Genomic DNA, 14,973 nt, shown 5'->3' with positions numbered 1-14,973 from the left:
CGTGCAATTATTAAATCTCAGTTTAACTCCTATAACTATGTCTGTTTGGTTGCATCAATGACCATGTTGTGTAGGCCTATATGATTTTGGCACCCTTAATGGTGTCCCAAACTCAGTTATTTCAATAAAATTACCATTTTATTACGAATTATACATATTTTGCATTACCTTCTTGCATTACTTTTTTTAAGCATCAGGCCCACTTCTATCATTGCAGTGATTTCTTTTCTTTCTTTCTTTCTTTTTTCTTTTCTTTTTTTTTACCGGATCCGTTGTACTGTAGTTCCCTCTAGTGGCCTCTTCTTTTTCAGAAGATTATGCAAGTATGAAAAGCCTTTGTGGGTTGGGTCATTCCTGTTATCCAGTAACATTTTGGCTTCATAATTTTTTTTAAAGTTGCATGTTTTATCATATTTTTAGCATTCTACCAAAATAGTGACATGTTTAACTATTAGGAATACATTGGTCAAGCTCAGGGACTAAAAAAATAATAATTATGGGTAGATTCACTGTTCAGACACTGGCCGTGAAGGTATTCCACCCTGTTATGGACATAGTTATCACAAAATGTTAATAATGTAAATGTTAAACAATAGCAAGCATTTCTTGGATAGTATATGTACCTTATTCCATCATGGTATTTTTTTATTCTTGAAACAATAACAATTATTGATTAATAGAATGTCTGGATTATTAAGAACAGGTAGCCTACTTTTTGTACCCATTTTTGCCAAAAGGATGGTAAATAATAAATAAATTGTTCAAAACCATATACTGTATGTGCTGTTAATACTCCTCACCTCCCAAAATAAGACATAAGTATGCAAAACATTTAACGTTGCTGTCAAATTATTATTAAAAAATGACTCGTCTAACAGGGTGGAACACCATAACAGTGGATGAGTTTTCCGTCATTGTCCTGCATGGTTTGCCATCATAATGTGTGGAACTGCACCTATATATATATATAAATATAATAGTTAGACCTAACTCTTTTGATGATCACCATTTAGCTAGCTAACATTCTACAGATAAACAGAACTTTTATAACAATGTCAGATACGTTTTTACATATTTTTTGACCGGACAAACATTCTTCATAACATAGGCTAACATAACAGCCTAACAGGGTGGAACTTTAAGAGTGGGACAAGCAGGATAACATTTCAAAATCTAAAAACAGTAAGAGTGAGAGTTGAAGCTTATTTCAGTTTGTACAGTTGAATTCCAGCAGGAAAAATAAATGATGTAATTTCCTGAAAATGGTCTCAATGGAATTGTGGTCTTTTTTGGAAGTCTATAACATAATCTAAAAATATTTTGAGATTTTTTATCATTTCATGGTTTATAGTTCTTGTGGAAGTTGATTACTTTGCACTGAGGACATGAAAAAATGCAATGTATATATCAATCAAAAGGTGTGTAGAATACAAAATAGTTTTTTTCATGTCCATTATATCTGGTTAAGAGCAAAGAAGACCTAAATATATAATTTAAGCCATTTCTTAAAAATATGTGACTCATTTTATAGAAAATATTAATTAAGTAAATCATAGAGACAGAAAAGTTACTGCATGACCCAGTTGTATTTAGACGATTGCTGTTAACTGCGGTTTGGGAAAAGGGTCCCATGACAATGAGCTACAGTTTGTAAAGCAAATTGAAAAAGGCCTAAAAAGTTTCACCATCTTGTCACCAAAAATCTGGACATTACTGTTAATACAAAAACTACTCAAATACAAATTTTGTTCCTTAAATTTACTTCATCTCATCAACATTTTTATGAAAAAACCTCTTAAACATGGAAAAGCAAAATTATTGACACTGTATAAATTATAAGAGGTTATTAAACATTTTGTAGTCCCATGGTTTAGCTGTTGCAATAAAATAAGGCTTTATACATTAGTTTGCTTTACCAGATCTGTCACTATCTTCCTTAGTTAACACAAATTAAACTATTTCCTGTGAATCTGTGAGACTTGGATTCATACACTGTCAGAAAAAAAGGTACATTGCTGTCACTGGGGCGGTACCCTAAGGTACAAAACAGAAAAAAGGTATATGTACCTTTAAGGTAATGTACCTTTAAGGTATGTACCTTTAAGGTAACTAATACTAATACTGATATGTACCTTTTAGGGGTGAGTAAGGTACAAAGATGTACCTTTTCACTTTTGTACCTTAGGGTACTGCCCCAGTGACAGCACTGTACCTTTTTTTCTGAGAGTGTATGCCACTATATCTAAAAAAAACCCCAGAAGAATAACAAAGTGCAGTAAATGGTATATTTGGTCTAGTGTGATTTTAGTCATCTTTACACAAACGAGATAAAGCAGCTCTGTGTCTGCTCAAAATTCAGTGTAAAGACGCAAGGCCGAATAAAAACAATGACACATTTGATGTTGATGTCAAATTGTCTTGTAATATACATTTGTTGTGCGCTATGGTGCTACGAAGACACTGTGTTTTGTTTCCATTTAGTACTGCAACAGAAAATACTTGCATGTTTCCCGGAAGACAAATCAAGTACAATTTACCTTGATCTTCAAATTTAAAAAAGTTTCCACCACCAGGCTCTTAATCCATCACGTTTCATTCTGGAGCATCAGTGAATATTTGAACCTTTTTAAATAGTTGTGTTTGAAAATGTGGATCTCAAAATAAGCTGGAAAGGTTTCAAATATGCAAAAGATGCTGGAAAACTGAAGAATTGGCAGGACATAAATGATTTTTCTGAAGAAAATTCAGCAGTTTAACTGCTCAGGACCAACAAGGGACAAAAACAGGCTACCCATTCTATGGATTATATTGGTTATCAAGTAAACTGACAATTTTATTTACTATTTATTAATTTACTTATTTTATTAAGTGTTATTTACTATTCATGTATTAAGACTGCGTATGCGATGGCTGTTCTGGAGTATTACTGGATTGCAAATTAAACTATAACCACTGTAAGAAAAACAACACACACTTAGAAAGAAATCAGAAGAACAAGCTGATGTTTTTAATAGCATTAAACATGAACTGACAACATATCTGGATGTAGGAAATTCACAATCTCACAATGTTAAGAAGATTCTTTTAAATCTGCTTTTATCTGAAAACAAAATATTACTGAGATCTGTAAAGTGATATATCATTAGATTAGAAAAGTCATTTCTCTGAGTGGGAAAATATTTGACAGCACAAATAATACTGAGTCTAGATACTGTCACTGACATGCATACAAATGCATCACTTTCGGATAGTCAAGATAAGGTATGAAATATGAATCTAAATTAAAGCAGTATTTTTAAAAAAGAAAACATGTCGGCACTTGTCAAATCACTGAAAATGCACATACAACTTAAGAGAAAGAAATAAAAAAACAACATTCCAATCAACACTGTAGTCCAAAAGCTTATCTACTCGAACACAATCTGAATTTTCCTGGTGCCAATTGGTCTTCCGTTTAATTCTTGAAGAGCAGTGAGCGCCTCTCTGTAGGATTCGAACACTACCGTTGCAGCACGTCTGGGAGCTCCATTTCTATCATACTGCAATGAGGCAGATCCTGGAATCAATCGGTATCCATAGAAGAAATCATAAATCTCATCAATCCTTATCTGAGAGGGTAGATTGAGCAATTTAAGACTGGTTGGACCATCAAGTTGTTGGTCAGGTGATCCGTAACGCTGACGTCCATTACCATCCAGTCCAGGCCCAAATGCATTACTGCGGCCAAAATTTGGCTCAAAGCGATCATTACCTCCATAATCCTGGCGCAAATTAGGCTGCATCTCACAATCATCTCGAGGCATCTGGGCGTTCGATGAACGAGGACCATCATTCAAAATGTCGTTCCTTTCTTGTGGGCTAACTGTCAACTGCTCATTCACACCAAAATTCTGCATCTGGGCCATCGTTATGCACTTGAGCATGACCTCGGACCCAAGAAACCCCTGTCCGTTTAGGGACTGTGCCGTCATGGCTTCCTTCTCAGACTGGAAGATCACCAAAGCCTCACCGAGCCCAGCTCCTCTTTCGTCATGCAACAAGACAACCCTATCCTCCGAAAGTGGAAATCCATGAAAGAAGTCCATAATCTCCACCTTACGGACATCAAATGGGAGATTGCGTACGTAGACACACTTCAACTGGGAGTCAGGAGTGTTTCGTTGAGACTGGGGCACTTCAGCTGATCGTCTTGACCCTTTTCCCTCTTCTCTCTCGTCAGCGGACGATTCCAACATGGTAACCATTTTCTCCTTGGAGATGGGCGACACGTATACTACCTTATGCAGCAACAATTCCTTATTATGAGCCAAGCCAGCACAATAGTCAGTGAGATTTCTAAACACCACCACAGCCGATTTGGTCTTATCGTCCTTTTTTTGGGCAAAGACAATAATCTGGTCATCCTTCAAAGTAACCGGATGAAGAAACACCCTCAAATCTCTCTTTTCAACTGCATGAGGCAAGTTCTCAAACATGACGCAGTATTCTTCGTGAGGGGGCGAGCGTGATCTCGACCTGAAGGAAACCGGAGATCGAGATCTCCCTCGCTCCAAGGACGGTCTTTTCCGAATGTCCTGTCTAACGACACCTCCGGCTTCCAGCCACTGCTCCTCGGAGCATCTTGTTAGCTGTATATACCTCGCCCCCATGTATTGTCGATCCCTTTTCAGACCTTCGATTACATCCTCTTTGGTAGCCAAGCTCACAATACTCTCTCCATTGAATTTTCCTCTGTTGTTTCTCAAAAACAGAACATCTTCAATTTTTATCCCGCTGAAAAAGTTATGGACGTCATCCTTTGTCGCTGAGAATGGCATCCCTGTCAATTTCATATAAAAATCAGCTTTCTCTGGCATTTCCGCTTCTCTCTGGTGTCGTATCTCACTGAATGGCGACGGAGAGGGCCTGTTCCTCATGTCTTGATGATCCGGCCTTCGTACGTCTGTTCTCTGGTCTTTATTGAATGTCAGAGGCCCTCGTTCCGCAGAAGGTCTTTTGACACCCATTCCCCTGCCTTTTAACTCAGACCTTCTAGTGCTTTCCTCGAGAACACTCTGCATTTCTGACTTGCTACTCAGGAGCAAGTTGACGGGAGAGCCCTTAATGCAGCCCCCCGAGCGAGTCATCGCTCGCCTCGCATCTTCATCAGATGCGAATATTATAAAAGCTTCCTCAAGCTCCCCACCAATTATATGAACCCCACCATCAGGGATTCTGAGCCCAGTGAAGAAATTGCGAATGTCCTCAGAACCAGCCGTGATTCTGAGTCCCTGTAATCGGATGACCACAGCCATGATGGAGCACACACAACAGCACCTGCAGACAAAAGGGGTACATATAATAGCGTTATCGCTGACACAACCATTACCTCCATATAACAATATTCAAAAGCAATCCCAACTCTATCATTTTCGAACCGAGGTTAAGTGACACAATTAGGAGAAACAAACCTCTCACTGCCAATAAATATAGCTAACAACAATAACAGCCAGCAAGTAATGACATCTTCTGATCCAGAAAAACAAGATAACGTACTTTGGATTAACTGGAAAGACTAGTTACCCAACCTTTACCGTCATACTTCCAAGCTTCTGTATGCAAATGCAAACGTGCAAGTAATATGAACACCATTCACGAATACAGCTTATCAGCTGACTATCAAGAGAGAAAAAAAGTTTACACAAGCATCAAGAAATTACAAATATCACTGCTTGAATCCATATAGATGAAAGACACACATTGCAGCTAATTAACTGCAAAATGCTTTGGATGGATTTCATCAACTCATTAAGTACTTAAAGCAACAAGCTTTACACAAAGCTCAACAGCCACTTCCAAACTGCACAGCCATCAAACCAAATAACAAACACAGTTCAATACACCGTACACACAATTCCACTGCAAAATGTGAATTATGAATGCTTTTAAATCAGTGGTTCTCAAGCAGGGGACCTCAGCAAAATTATATGCAAGAGGATATCGATTATTGAGGAAGGAGAACATGATCAACAAAAACCCATGAGCTAAACTATTTTTTCATTAAAAAAAAAAAAAAAAAAAAAAAAGTTTGATTCAAGTAGGGATGCCCTGAAATTTCGGCCGCAGAAACTTATCGGCCAAAAATGGCATTTTCGGCTGAAAGAGAAAAATGGCCGAAAATACACCAATCAGGTATAACATTATGACAGGTGAATAACATTGATCATCTCTTCAACATGGCACCTGTTAGTGGGTGGGCTATATTAGGCAGCAAGTGAACATTTTGTCCTCAAGGTTGATGTGTTAGAAGCAGGAAAAATGGGCAAGCGTAAGGATTTGACGAGAGACAAATTGTGATGGCTAGACAACTGGGTCAGAGCATCTCTTGAGGGATGTTCCCGGTCTGCAGTGGTCAGTATCTATCTAAACAGGTCCAAGGAAGGAATAGTGGTGAACCGGCGAGAGGGTTATTGATTCATGTGGGGAGCGAAGGCTGGCCCGTGTGGTCCAATCAAACAGACGAGCTACTGTAGATCAAATTGCTCAAGAAGTTAATGCTGGTTCTGATAGAAAGGTGTCAGAATACACAGTGCATCACAGTTTGTTGTGTATGGGGCTGCATAGCCACAGACCAGTCAGGGTGTCCATGCTGACCCCTGTCCACCACCGAAAGCGCCAACAGTGGGCCTGTGAGCATCAGAACTGGACCATGGAGCAATTGAAGAAAGTGGCCTGGATTGATGAATCACGTTTTCTTTTACATCACGTGGATGGCCGGGTGCGTGTGCGGTGCTTACCTGGGGAACACATGGCACCAGGATGCACTATGGGAAGAAGGCAAGCCAGCGGAGGCAGTGTGATGCTTTGGGCAATGTTCTGCCGGGAAACCTTGCGTCCTGCCATCCATGTGGATGTTACTTTGACATGTATACACCTACCTAAGCATTGTTGCAGACCATGTACACCCTTTCGTGGAAACTGTATTCCCTGGTGGCTGTGGCCTCTTTCAGCAGGATAATGCGCCCTGCCACAAAGATTGGTTCAGGAATGGTTTGAGGAGCACGAGTTTGAGGTGTTGACTTGGCCTCCAAATTCCCCAAATCTCAATCCAATCGAGCATCTGTGGGTTGTGCTGAACAAAGTCCAATCCATGGAGGCCCCACTTCACAACTTAAAGGACTTAAAGGATCTGCTGCTAACATCTTGGTGCCAGATCCCACAGCACACCTTCAGGAATCTAGCAGCAAAAGGGACCAACACAAAATTAGGTCATAATGTTATGCCTGATCAGTGTACATGCCACACCTCCCTACCCTCAGTGTTCAGGTTTCACTCTCTCTCTAGCAGCTATCACTGCGCAGTGTGTCACTGCTCTATGCTTGTGTGCTGTGCTCAGTTGCTCACAGCACATGTAAACGCTCCACTTATGTACCGCTCAGTTTCATCTGTAAAACAAAGTCCGCTAAAATAATGTGCTGACATGAAACATACCTGTTTCTGTTTGCAATAGCCCTGCTATGCTGTAACAGTGCTGGGCAAAATGTATTACAAAGAATGTTTGTAACCAAGCAGATCTTGCCCCCATTGACTACCATAGTAGAAAATACATACTATGGTAGGGGCGAGATCTACTTGGTTACAAACATTCTCCCAAATATCTTCCTTTGTATTCAGCAGAACAAAGAAATGTACACTGGTTTGGATCAGCTTGAGGGTGAGTAAGATTTTTGGATGTAGAATATTGTCATGCAGAATAAGGCATGAATATGTGCTTTATAAGTACTAATAAAAAGCCAATATTTGAGTAATATGCATGCTAATAAGCAACTAATTAATATTGAGAATTGGTCCCTAAACTATAGTGTTAGCAAGAATAGTATATCGATGTTTAATATTAATATATTGCCTCTCCAATTTTTAGTGTTACTTTCAATAAAAGTGTGGTTATTTTATTGGCTTGTATTTTTTTAATTCAGTATCATTAAAATTATTGAATATCATTAAAACATTGAATATTAATACAATTATTCAGTAAAGCTCATTTAAAATAACAAATAAATATTTTGCCGGCCAAGTGCATCCAGAACTTTCAATTTCGACCCAGACTTTTCATTTCAGTGCATCCCTATATTTATTAAAGCTTGAGGTAAAAAAAAAAAAAAAAAAAAAAAAAAAAAAGACTGAGAACCACTGTTTTAAAGGCAAACTATGAGACTAAGAAAAGCATTACCCTCCAGCAAACGTGCCATGTTACTGCCAATAGACACACACAAAGCTCACACCACATTTACATCTTAAGTATCTTGGGAAAACCCTCCAAAATCCTTTTCTATAACCTTCTCTGTTAGAAAAAAAGACCACATTCCCAATGTCAGAGAGCCCATCCACTATGAACAGTAATGAAGTCCTTTTTTTCAGGTGCAATACACATCAAACAAAAGAAAGATGCCTTTTTACAACGACTTCACAACCATGTTTCCCATTTCGCTGAACTTCTTTATGTAACCAATACACGATTGAGGGCGCATTTTCACACACAAAAAACACAATGTCTATACATGGCTTCCGGGTTCTCGTCTGGTCAAAAAAAAAAATATTCCGTGGTACAAAAATCACCTCTTTAATTTCAAACGGTTCCATAATAACACTGTCGACAATTACAAACGTGTTTTCGCCAAGTAGACCTTTGTAGGGCCACGCGTAGTTTATATTTGTGGTGAACCGCGAGCTCTGTGCTTTGTCAATCAAACCTGCGCCGTCAAACTAGCATTCACGAGCGTCGTCCAACCAACCCAACAGTTTTAATCAGCACAATATACGTTGATACACATTGTTGGACATAGTAACACACATATGATATAAAGAACAACGTAAATTCCGTCATAACAGAAACTGGAAACAAAGAGTGCAGCTGTCTTCGGTCGTATCGGTAACGTTAATGCTAAACGTGAGAGGCCCAGAATGTGAAGCGCACGGTATTGATCAAACTTACACAAAACAAAGATATATCAATCCTTTCCAAATATAAAGGAAACTAATGCCGATCTGCGGTGTCGTATATCCGATTTCCACCGTGACTAAGCAAAATGTCGCTGTTGGTGATATCTGACGCAAGGACGAAGAGCGAGAAACTAGAGCATCCGCATCTCCTCCAACGCCATCTGTACAACTACGGAAACCCGGAGGCGCCGAACACAGAAACTCAAACGAGAAACTGGACACACTAGTCTGATCAATCTAGAATATCTCCAATCTCTGGAACGATCCGTTTCATACGATTAAATGATGGCACACAAGAGGGGTATAAAAACGTATACAAAATTGCACACAACAAATATATTGATTTATACTACAAAGTGTAATGTGGTGTAACCATCAAGTAAAATTAGGCCTATTTTAGTTGCAAATTGAATACCAATGTATACAACTTGATATTTTCAAAAGCTATCTCCATACACCTGGACAAAACATGACATTTCATAAAAAGGTCGAAATGTGTGATCATTTAAAAAACATTATGCCAAACTTTACGCTTACATTGTTTTTAAGATTATTTATTTAACACTTCTGACAGTTACACAACCTAGTGATTTTGACTAACTTATATTATTAACTATTGACTGTATTATCATTACTCTATTTTTCAAATATTACACCATAAAAAACCTGCTTTGATGATTATAGCAATGTAATGTAAGCTAATGTAATAAGTATTACATTATTATTGAAATAAAATGTTCAATCTAATAATTTTCTCAAAATGTAATAAAAATCTTGAGCTCATAATGTAATGACAATATTTATGTTTTAAAAGCCATTACAATAATGAAAATATGTTTTGGTGAGTTTATAATGAAATACATTTCTCATAATGTAAAAATTATTACATTATGAGCTCAAGGTTTTATTACGTTTTGAGGAAATGATTACATTTTGAACATTTTATTACAATAATAATAATCTAATACTTATTACATTATGTGCAGTTATTACATTATGAGTTGCTACAATGACAATGGAAATTCTCTTTTTAGGGACATATGTTTACACAAATTCTGTGGGTTCCTCTACAAGGCCATAACCATCTCTTGAACATGGGTTGGGGATAGTAATTGTCTTGTCTTATAGATGTCAAGGTTTTTGTGGGAATAAAAATAAATAAGAACAGGAACAATTGGAATTTTTGAAAAAAGTAATCAATGGTTAAAAAAAATAAAAAGGGGGAATATGACCCTCTTTTTTTAAATTTCACCTGACTATCAACATTTGTGAGATTTAGTCAGATGAAACAGTGGTGTAGTGGATTCCATCGCAATATGTTCATAGGCCTGTATTTAAGTCATAGAATAAATGTACCTTTCAGATGAATCTCTATTACAGGGATTCAGCTTTGTCTGTTTTTGTCAATTGTTCAGTTAAACGTCAAACCCCAATTATAAGTAGAATCGTTGAAAACGGCTTTTCAAAAAGGGAAAACGATAACGTATTGTCTTTGTGTAAACTACAAAAATGCAAATTAGTGAAAACAGTGACAACATGCACAAATCTTTTCCATTTTTTTGTACATCGTTTTTGTGTAAATGTACCCTTATATTCTGCAAATGTTTGTCTTAGGGGGCGTTTACACGACTTGTATGAGTTTTGGCTTTTAATTTACATTACAACAGCGTTTTGGGGGCCTGAAAATGCAAACTTTTGAAAGCGGGTTTTACTTTTTACAATTTTTTGAAGAGCAAGTTTTAGAAAACGATACTGTTATTATAACAGTGAAAAATACAAACATGCACTATAGGCACGTAGTTTTTCTTTAAAAAGTTAAAACAGTCTTCTTGCCCCAGAGGGAATCTTACCTCATGATTTCACTGGCCATCTCAACCATTTTGACACTGACGACCAATGCGGCAAACCAGCATAAAAAACTCTTCGTCATCCTAACAACAAACAGAGCCTCCTGCAATGGAGTACAGCAGAGAATCATGAAGAACATCAAAATTGGGGAGACAATGTGGCCATATTTCCTTATTTGGGGGGATTGGCCCCCCTCTATGATGGTTAAAAAGCCCTGCTTAGACACTTGTTTCACGGTTGGTACAACAACAACAAGCAAAACCGTTATCTAGAAATTTACAAACAACCTGATTTCAGAATAGTGAGCAGATCCATGTAACTGAGATACAACAAAGGGTTACTGATTCAGTGATCCATTGAACACAATGATGTCCTCATTTTAACCTCTGTGAGGCTTTTAGACATGATAAAAGAGTTGTCCTGGTTACCATGGCCAGCTGCCAACACTGCCTAAATAATCATACTGAGCCTGGAGCTGAGATTCCATATTCACAAATAAATACAATAATAGAAAAAGGTAGCATAGATAAAATACACAGGAATGAATAACAAAGAAAATACAGCAAATGTGTCAAAAATACAGGTCTGTCATCAAGTGGGACCTGTGGTGAACTGTGAACTCTCACAACAGACCAAACAAAACATGTTTAGACAGTCAAGGCCATTTGAAGATAACAACAATACATCAGACCTGTAGAAGGGAGAAAATGTAAAGAATTACAAACAATTCAAGTTACTAAGTAGTTACTAAGTAAAGACTACAGGCTCACTCTCAACACACACTGTTAACAAGTTAAACAAGTTGTGAAATGAACAGACCCCAGAAGAGACAGGGTATCAAAATGTTTAAGACACACCTTTATTAGTAGAGCCAATGTCCATACCTGTGGCTTGAGATGTCTGCTAGTCATGCTGTGCAAGAATATCTGCCTTCAAGTAATTATTATTAACTAAACTGAGTGCATTGCCTACCTCAGAAAACAGCTATAATCATGCACTTGGTAATTAGATTTAGTTAAAAAATTACCTACCAGTAGGTACCTGTGGCATCACTATGCAAAGCATTTGACAATTTATTGACACGGAATGTCTTTTAAAATACTAGTCTGAACAATGATAAACCATACAGGTCATTTAACATTAATTTGATTATTTTAAAGACCGGCAAAAAACGACAAGAAATGGTTCAAACCGAATAAAACCAGACACAATATATATTATAAATTAAATATTTTATTAAGACACTGCTGAATACAACATAAGAGAAATTCCTGGAAAATACCAGTCAACATGTCCAAAGCTTAACAGCATCCATGTTACTAATACTTCTTTTTAATTACTAGTTAATGAACCACGTGACTGGTATTCAACTTGTCGCTAATATTATTCATTAAATGCTAATATTCCTTTGCTACTACTAGTCAGTAGGCTACATACTGGAAGAGATATTAGAAATTGGAATAGGTAAGGTAAAGGGAAGCAAATATCAGCAACAACTGGTGCATGAAGTGAATAACTGATATCTGAACCACAGGTCAAATATGGAAAACTGTAATTTACTATTAAAACGAAATAGTAATTTGCTAACATCTAGAAAGTGACTAGTAGCAAAGTAATAAATACAAGTATATTGATGATGATGATTAGACCATTTATTACTAGTCACTTTTGGGCAGGGTTGGGGAGTATTGTCTTAATTGTAAGATGCAAACTCGCAATTGTGAGGAAAAAAAGATATAATTGTGAAATAAAAAGTTGCAGTTACCTTTAATATTTTTATAATTAGTGGCAGAGACAAGCTTCCATGAAACTTCTGATATTTTTCTTATTTTGTTTAAAGATCATATTTTTTCATTTAGCCCTTCAGAATCGAATAACTACATGTTTCCCAGAAGACAAAATAAGTACAATTATTTATCCTGTTCACCCAATTCAAAAAGTTTCCACACCCTAGATCTTAATGCATTAATCACCCCCCCCCCCCCCCCCAAGAAAAATTTGTGGAAAACTGATGTTGTTTAAAACAATATGCAGAGGAAAACCAAGTCCTGTGTTTGGTGGTCCCTTTGTATTACATAGGCCCAGGGCCGGCCCGTGGCATAGGCGGAATAGGCAAATGCTAGGGGCGCCACTCATCCATAGGGGCGCCAAAATGTATTACTGATACTATTTTATTAATATTAATTTGAAATATTACCAAATAAAGCGCAAAAAAAACTTAACTAAGTCCCCCGCCTCTTCCCGGTCCGCCTCATCAATCTCCCCCCGCCGATCTACTTGAAGTGCGTCAGAAATACAACGCGCGATCAGTTTAACGTTGGAAATTTGTTGTGTTGCGTCGCCTCTCGCCGCATCCAACGCAGACAGGATTGCTTTCATTTTTTAGGGTGCTTGGCCGCTCGCGCCAGGTGTTGACACGGTGTAAATTGCCTGATTATTTATGACGGATGGCCGAATTATAGTGTCAAAAAAGACAGAAGCCCTCTGATGCAGGGAAGATAAGGGATACACTGCTCTTCTTACATAGTTGTGTTTTGTTTATCTAAAAATTATTAAATCAAGGTGCATTTACTAGATAAGTAAAATGACAGAATATATTTTTCTTGTTTACTTGAAAATAAAAAAAGAGTTTTTGCTTAAAACAAGCAAAATTATCTGCCAATGGAATGAGAGAAATAATCTTGTTCCTGATTGAAATCTTGTTTCTGTCCCAAACAGAAATAAGATTATTTTTCTCACCCCATTGGCAGATAATTTTGCTTGTTTTAAGCAAAAACTCACTTCATTTTGATTTTATTTTCAAGTAAACAAGAAAAATGTCTTATGTCATTTTACTTATCTATAAAAGCACCTTGATTTAAGAATTTGTAGATATTTGGACTGTAAACAAGAAAAAGATTTGTGTTTAAATAAGAAGAGCATTTTTTTTGCAGTGTAAAGACAGAAGTAAAGTGATGTAGGCAAATTAATGAACAGTTTATTTAATTGCATAGTAGTAAAATACTAATGTTTGCTAATTAATTCAGTTATTTTTACCTTAAACTTTATGCAAGCAGCTGTTCTGGGTTCTCCAGAGGCCACAGCCAGTGTGATTTTGTACAAAATAAATAATATAAAAATATTAAACGCATGTAATATCACTTTTTTAATAGCCTAATGTTTTAACTCTGCAGTTGTGCAGTTTTAAGGGAGTTTTAAGGGGGTGTATCAATTTTAAAATGTATTTGCCCAAATTAGTAATGATATTTATGTACAGGTTTATTTAAAATAGCAACATTTTATGTAAAATTCACATTAAATATCTAAATTTCTGTTTAATTCCTGGTGAAAACATGAATGCTCATAGCTTAGTGGAATATTGCTGCCATCTACTGGAAAACAAACACTTTTGCTAGTTCTCAATGAATAGTTTGTGCATGAATGCTGAGATGGTGGAACTGACACACAGAAGGTTGCTGGTTTGATCCCAGCGGTCACCACCAGTGTGTCCTTGAGCAAGGCACTTAACTCCATGTTGCTCCAGGGGGATTGTCCCTGTAATAAGTGCACTGTAAGTCGCTTTGGATAAAAGCGTCTGTCAAATGCATAAATATAAATTAATGCTAGATGAACTCCTGCTCTTTGTGTTTAGGCTGTAATGTGGCATAGGTGCAATTTTTGTATAGTTTGACTATCATCAGCCTTTAAAAAATAAAAAATAATAATAATATCATGAACATAATGACGGGGTAGAATGGACTGGACATCATATAAAACAACAACAATAAATATAAAAATAAAACATCAATGCATTACAAAAATAAAACAGTACGAGTGTTTCCAAAGACTGATAACGCGTAGTGCTAAACCTTGACACAAGGGGCACCAAGTAAAATCTTGCCTAGGGCAGCAAATTGGTCAGGGCCGGCCCTGCATAGGCCTACCATATTAGTATTCCAAAGTATTCAGATTAAGTTACAAAACGAAATACATTACAAATTACTTTTTAAAGCATGTATTTTGTAATCTGTAGTGAAATACATTTTAAAATTAACCTTCCCAAGCCTGTTTATGGATTATTTACTAGAACTAACATTAAAATCCATAGCCTCATAGTATTTTTTTTTAGGAATCGATTTTAACAGGGCTTGCCATATTCAAATTGCC

At 36.9% G+C, this 14,973-nt stretch overlaps 1 protein-coding gene across 2 annotated transcripts; it reads right to left on the bottom strand.

Annotated features, from left to right (window-relative positions):
* Window positions 1-2,985: 2,985 nt before the first annotated feature.
* rbm12bb (RNA binding motif protein 12Bb) lies at window positions 2,986-9,144 on the bottom strand. Of its 2 annotated transcripts, XM_079838046.1 has the most exons (3): window positions 8,972-8,976; window positions 5,563-5,655; window positions 2,986-5,316 (listed from the first exon to the last, which is right to left on the bottom strand). In XM_079838046.1, exons 2-3 carry the CDS (start codon window positions 5,577-5,579, stop codon window positions 3,408-3,410), a joined length of 1,926 nt encoding a protein of 641 aa, XP_079694172.1. In that variant the 5' UTR covers window positions 5,580-5,655; window positions 8,972-8,976; the 3' UTR covers window positions 2,986-3,407. The 2 variants fall into 2 exon arrangements, with proteins under 2 accessions (XP_079694172.1, XP_079694173.1); XM_079838047.1 differs by lacking the exon at window positions 5,563-5,655 and having other exon boundaries at window positions 8,972-9,144.
* Window positions 9,145-14,973: the final 5,829 nt, after the last annotated feature.

Source organism: Gobio gobio (assembly GCF_949357685.1).
Source record: "Gobio gobio genome assembly, chromosome: 15".
NCBI classification, from domain to species: Eukaryota; Metazoa; Chordata; class Actinopteri; order Cypriniformes; family Gobionidae; genus Gobio; species Gobio gobio.
This window is presented reverse-complemented; position numbering and strand designations above follow the sequence as displayed.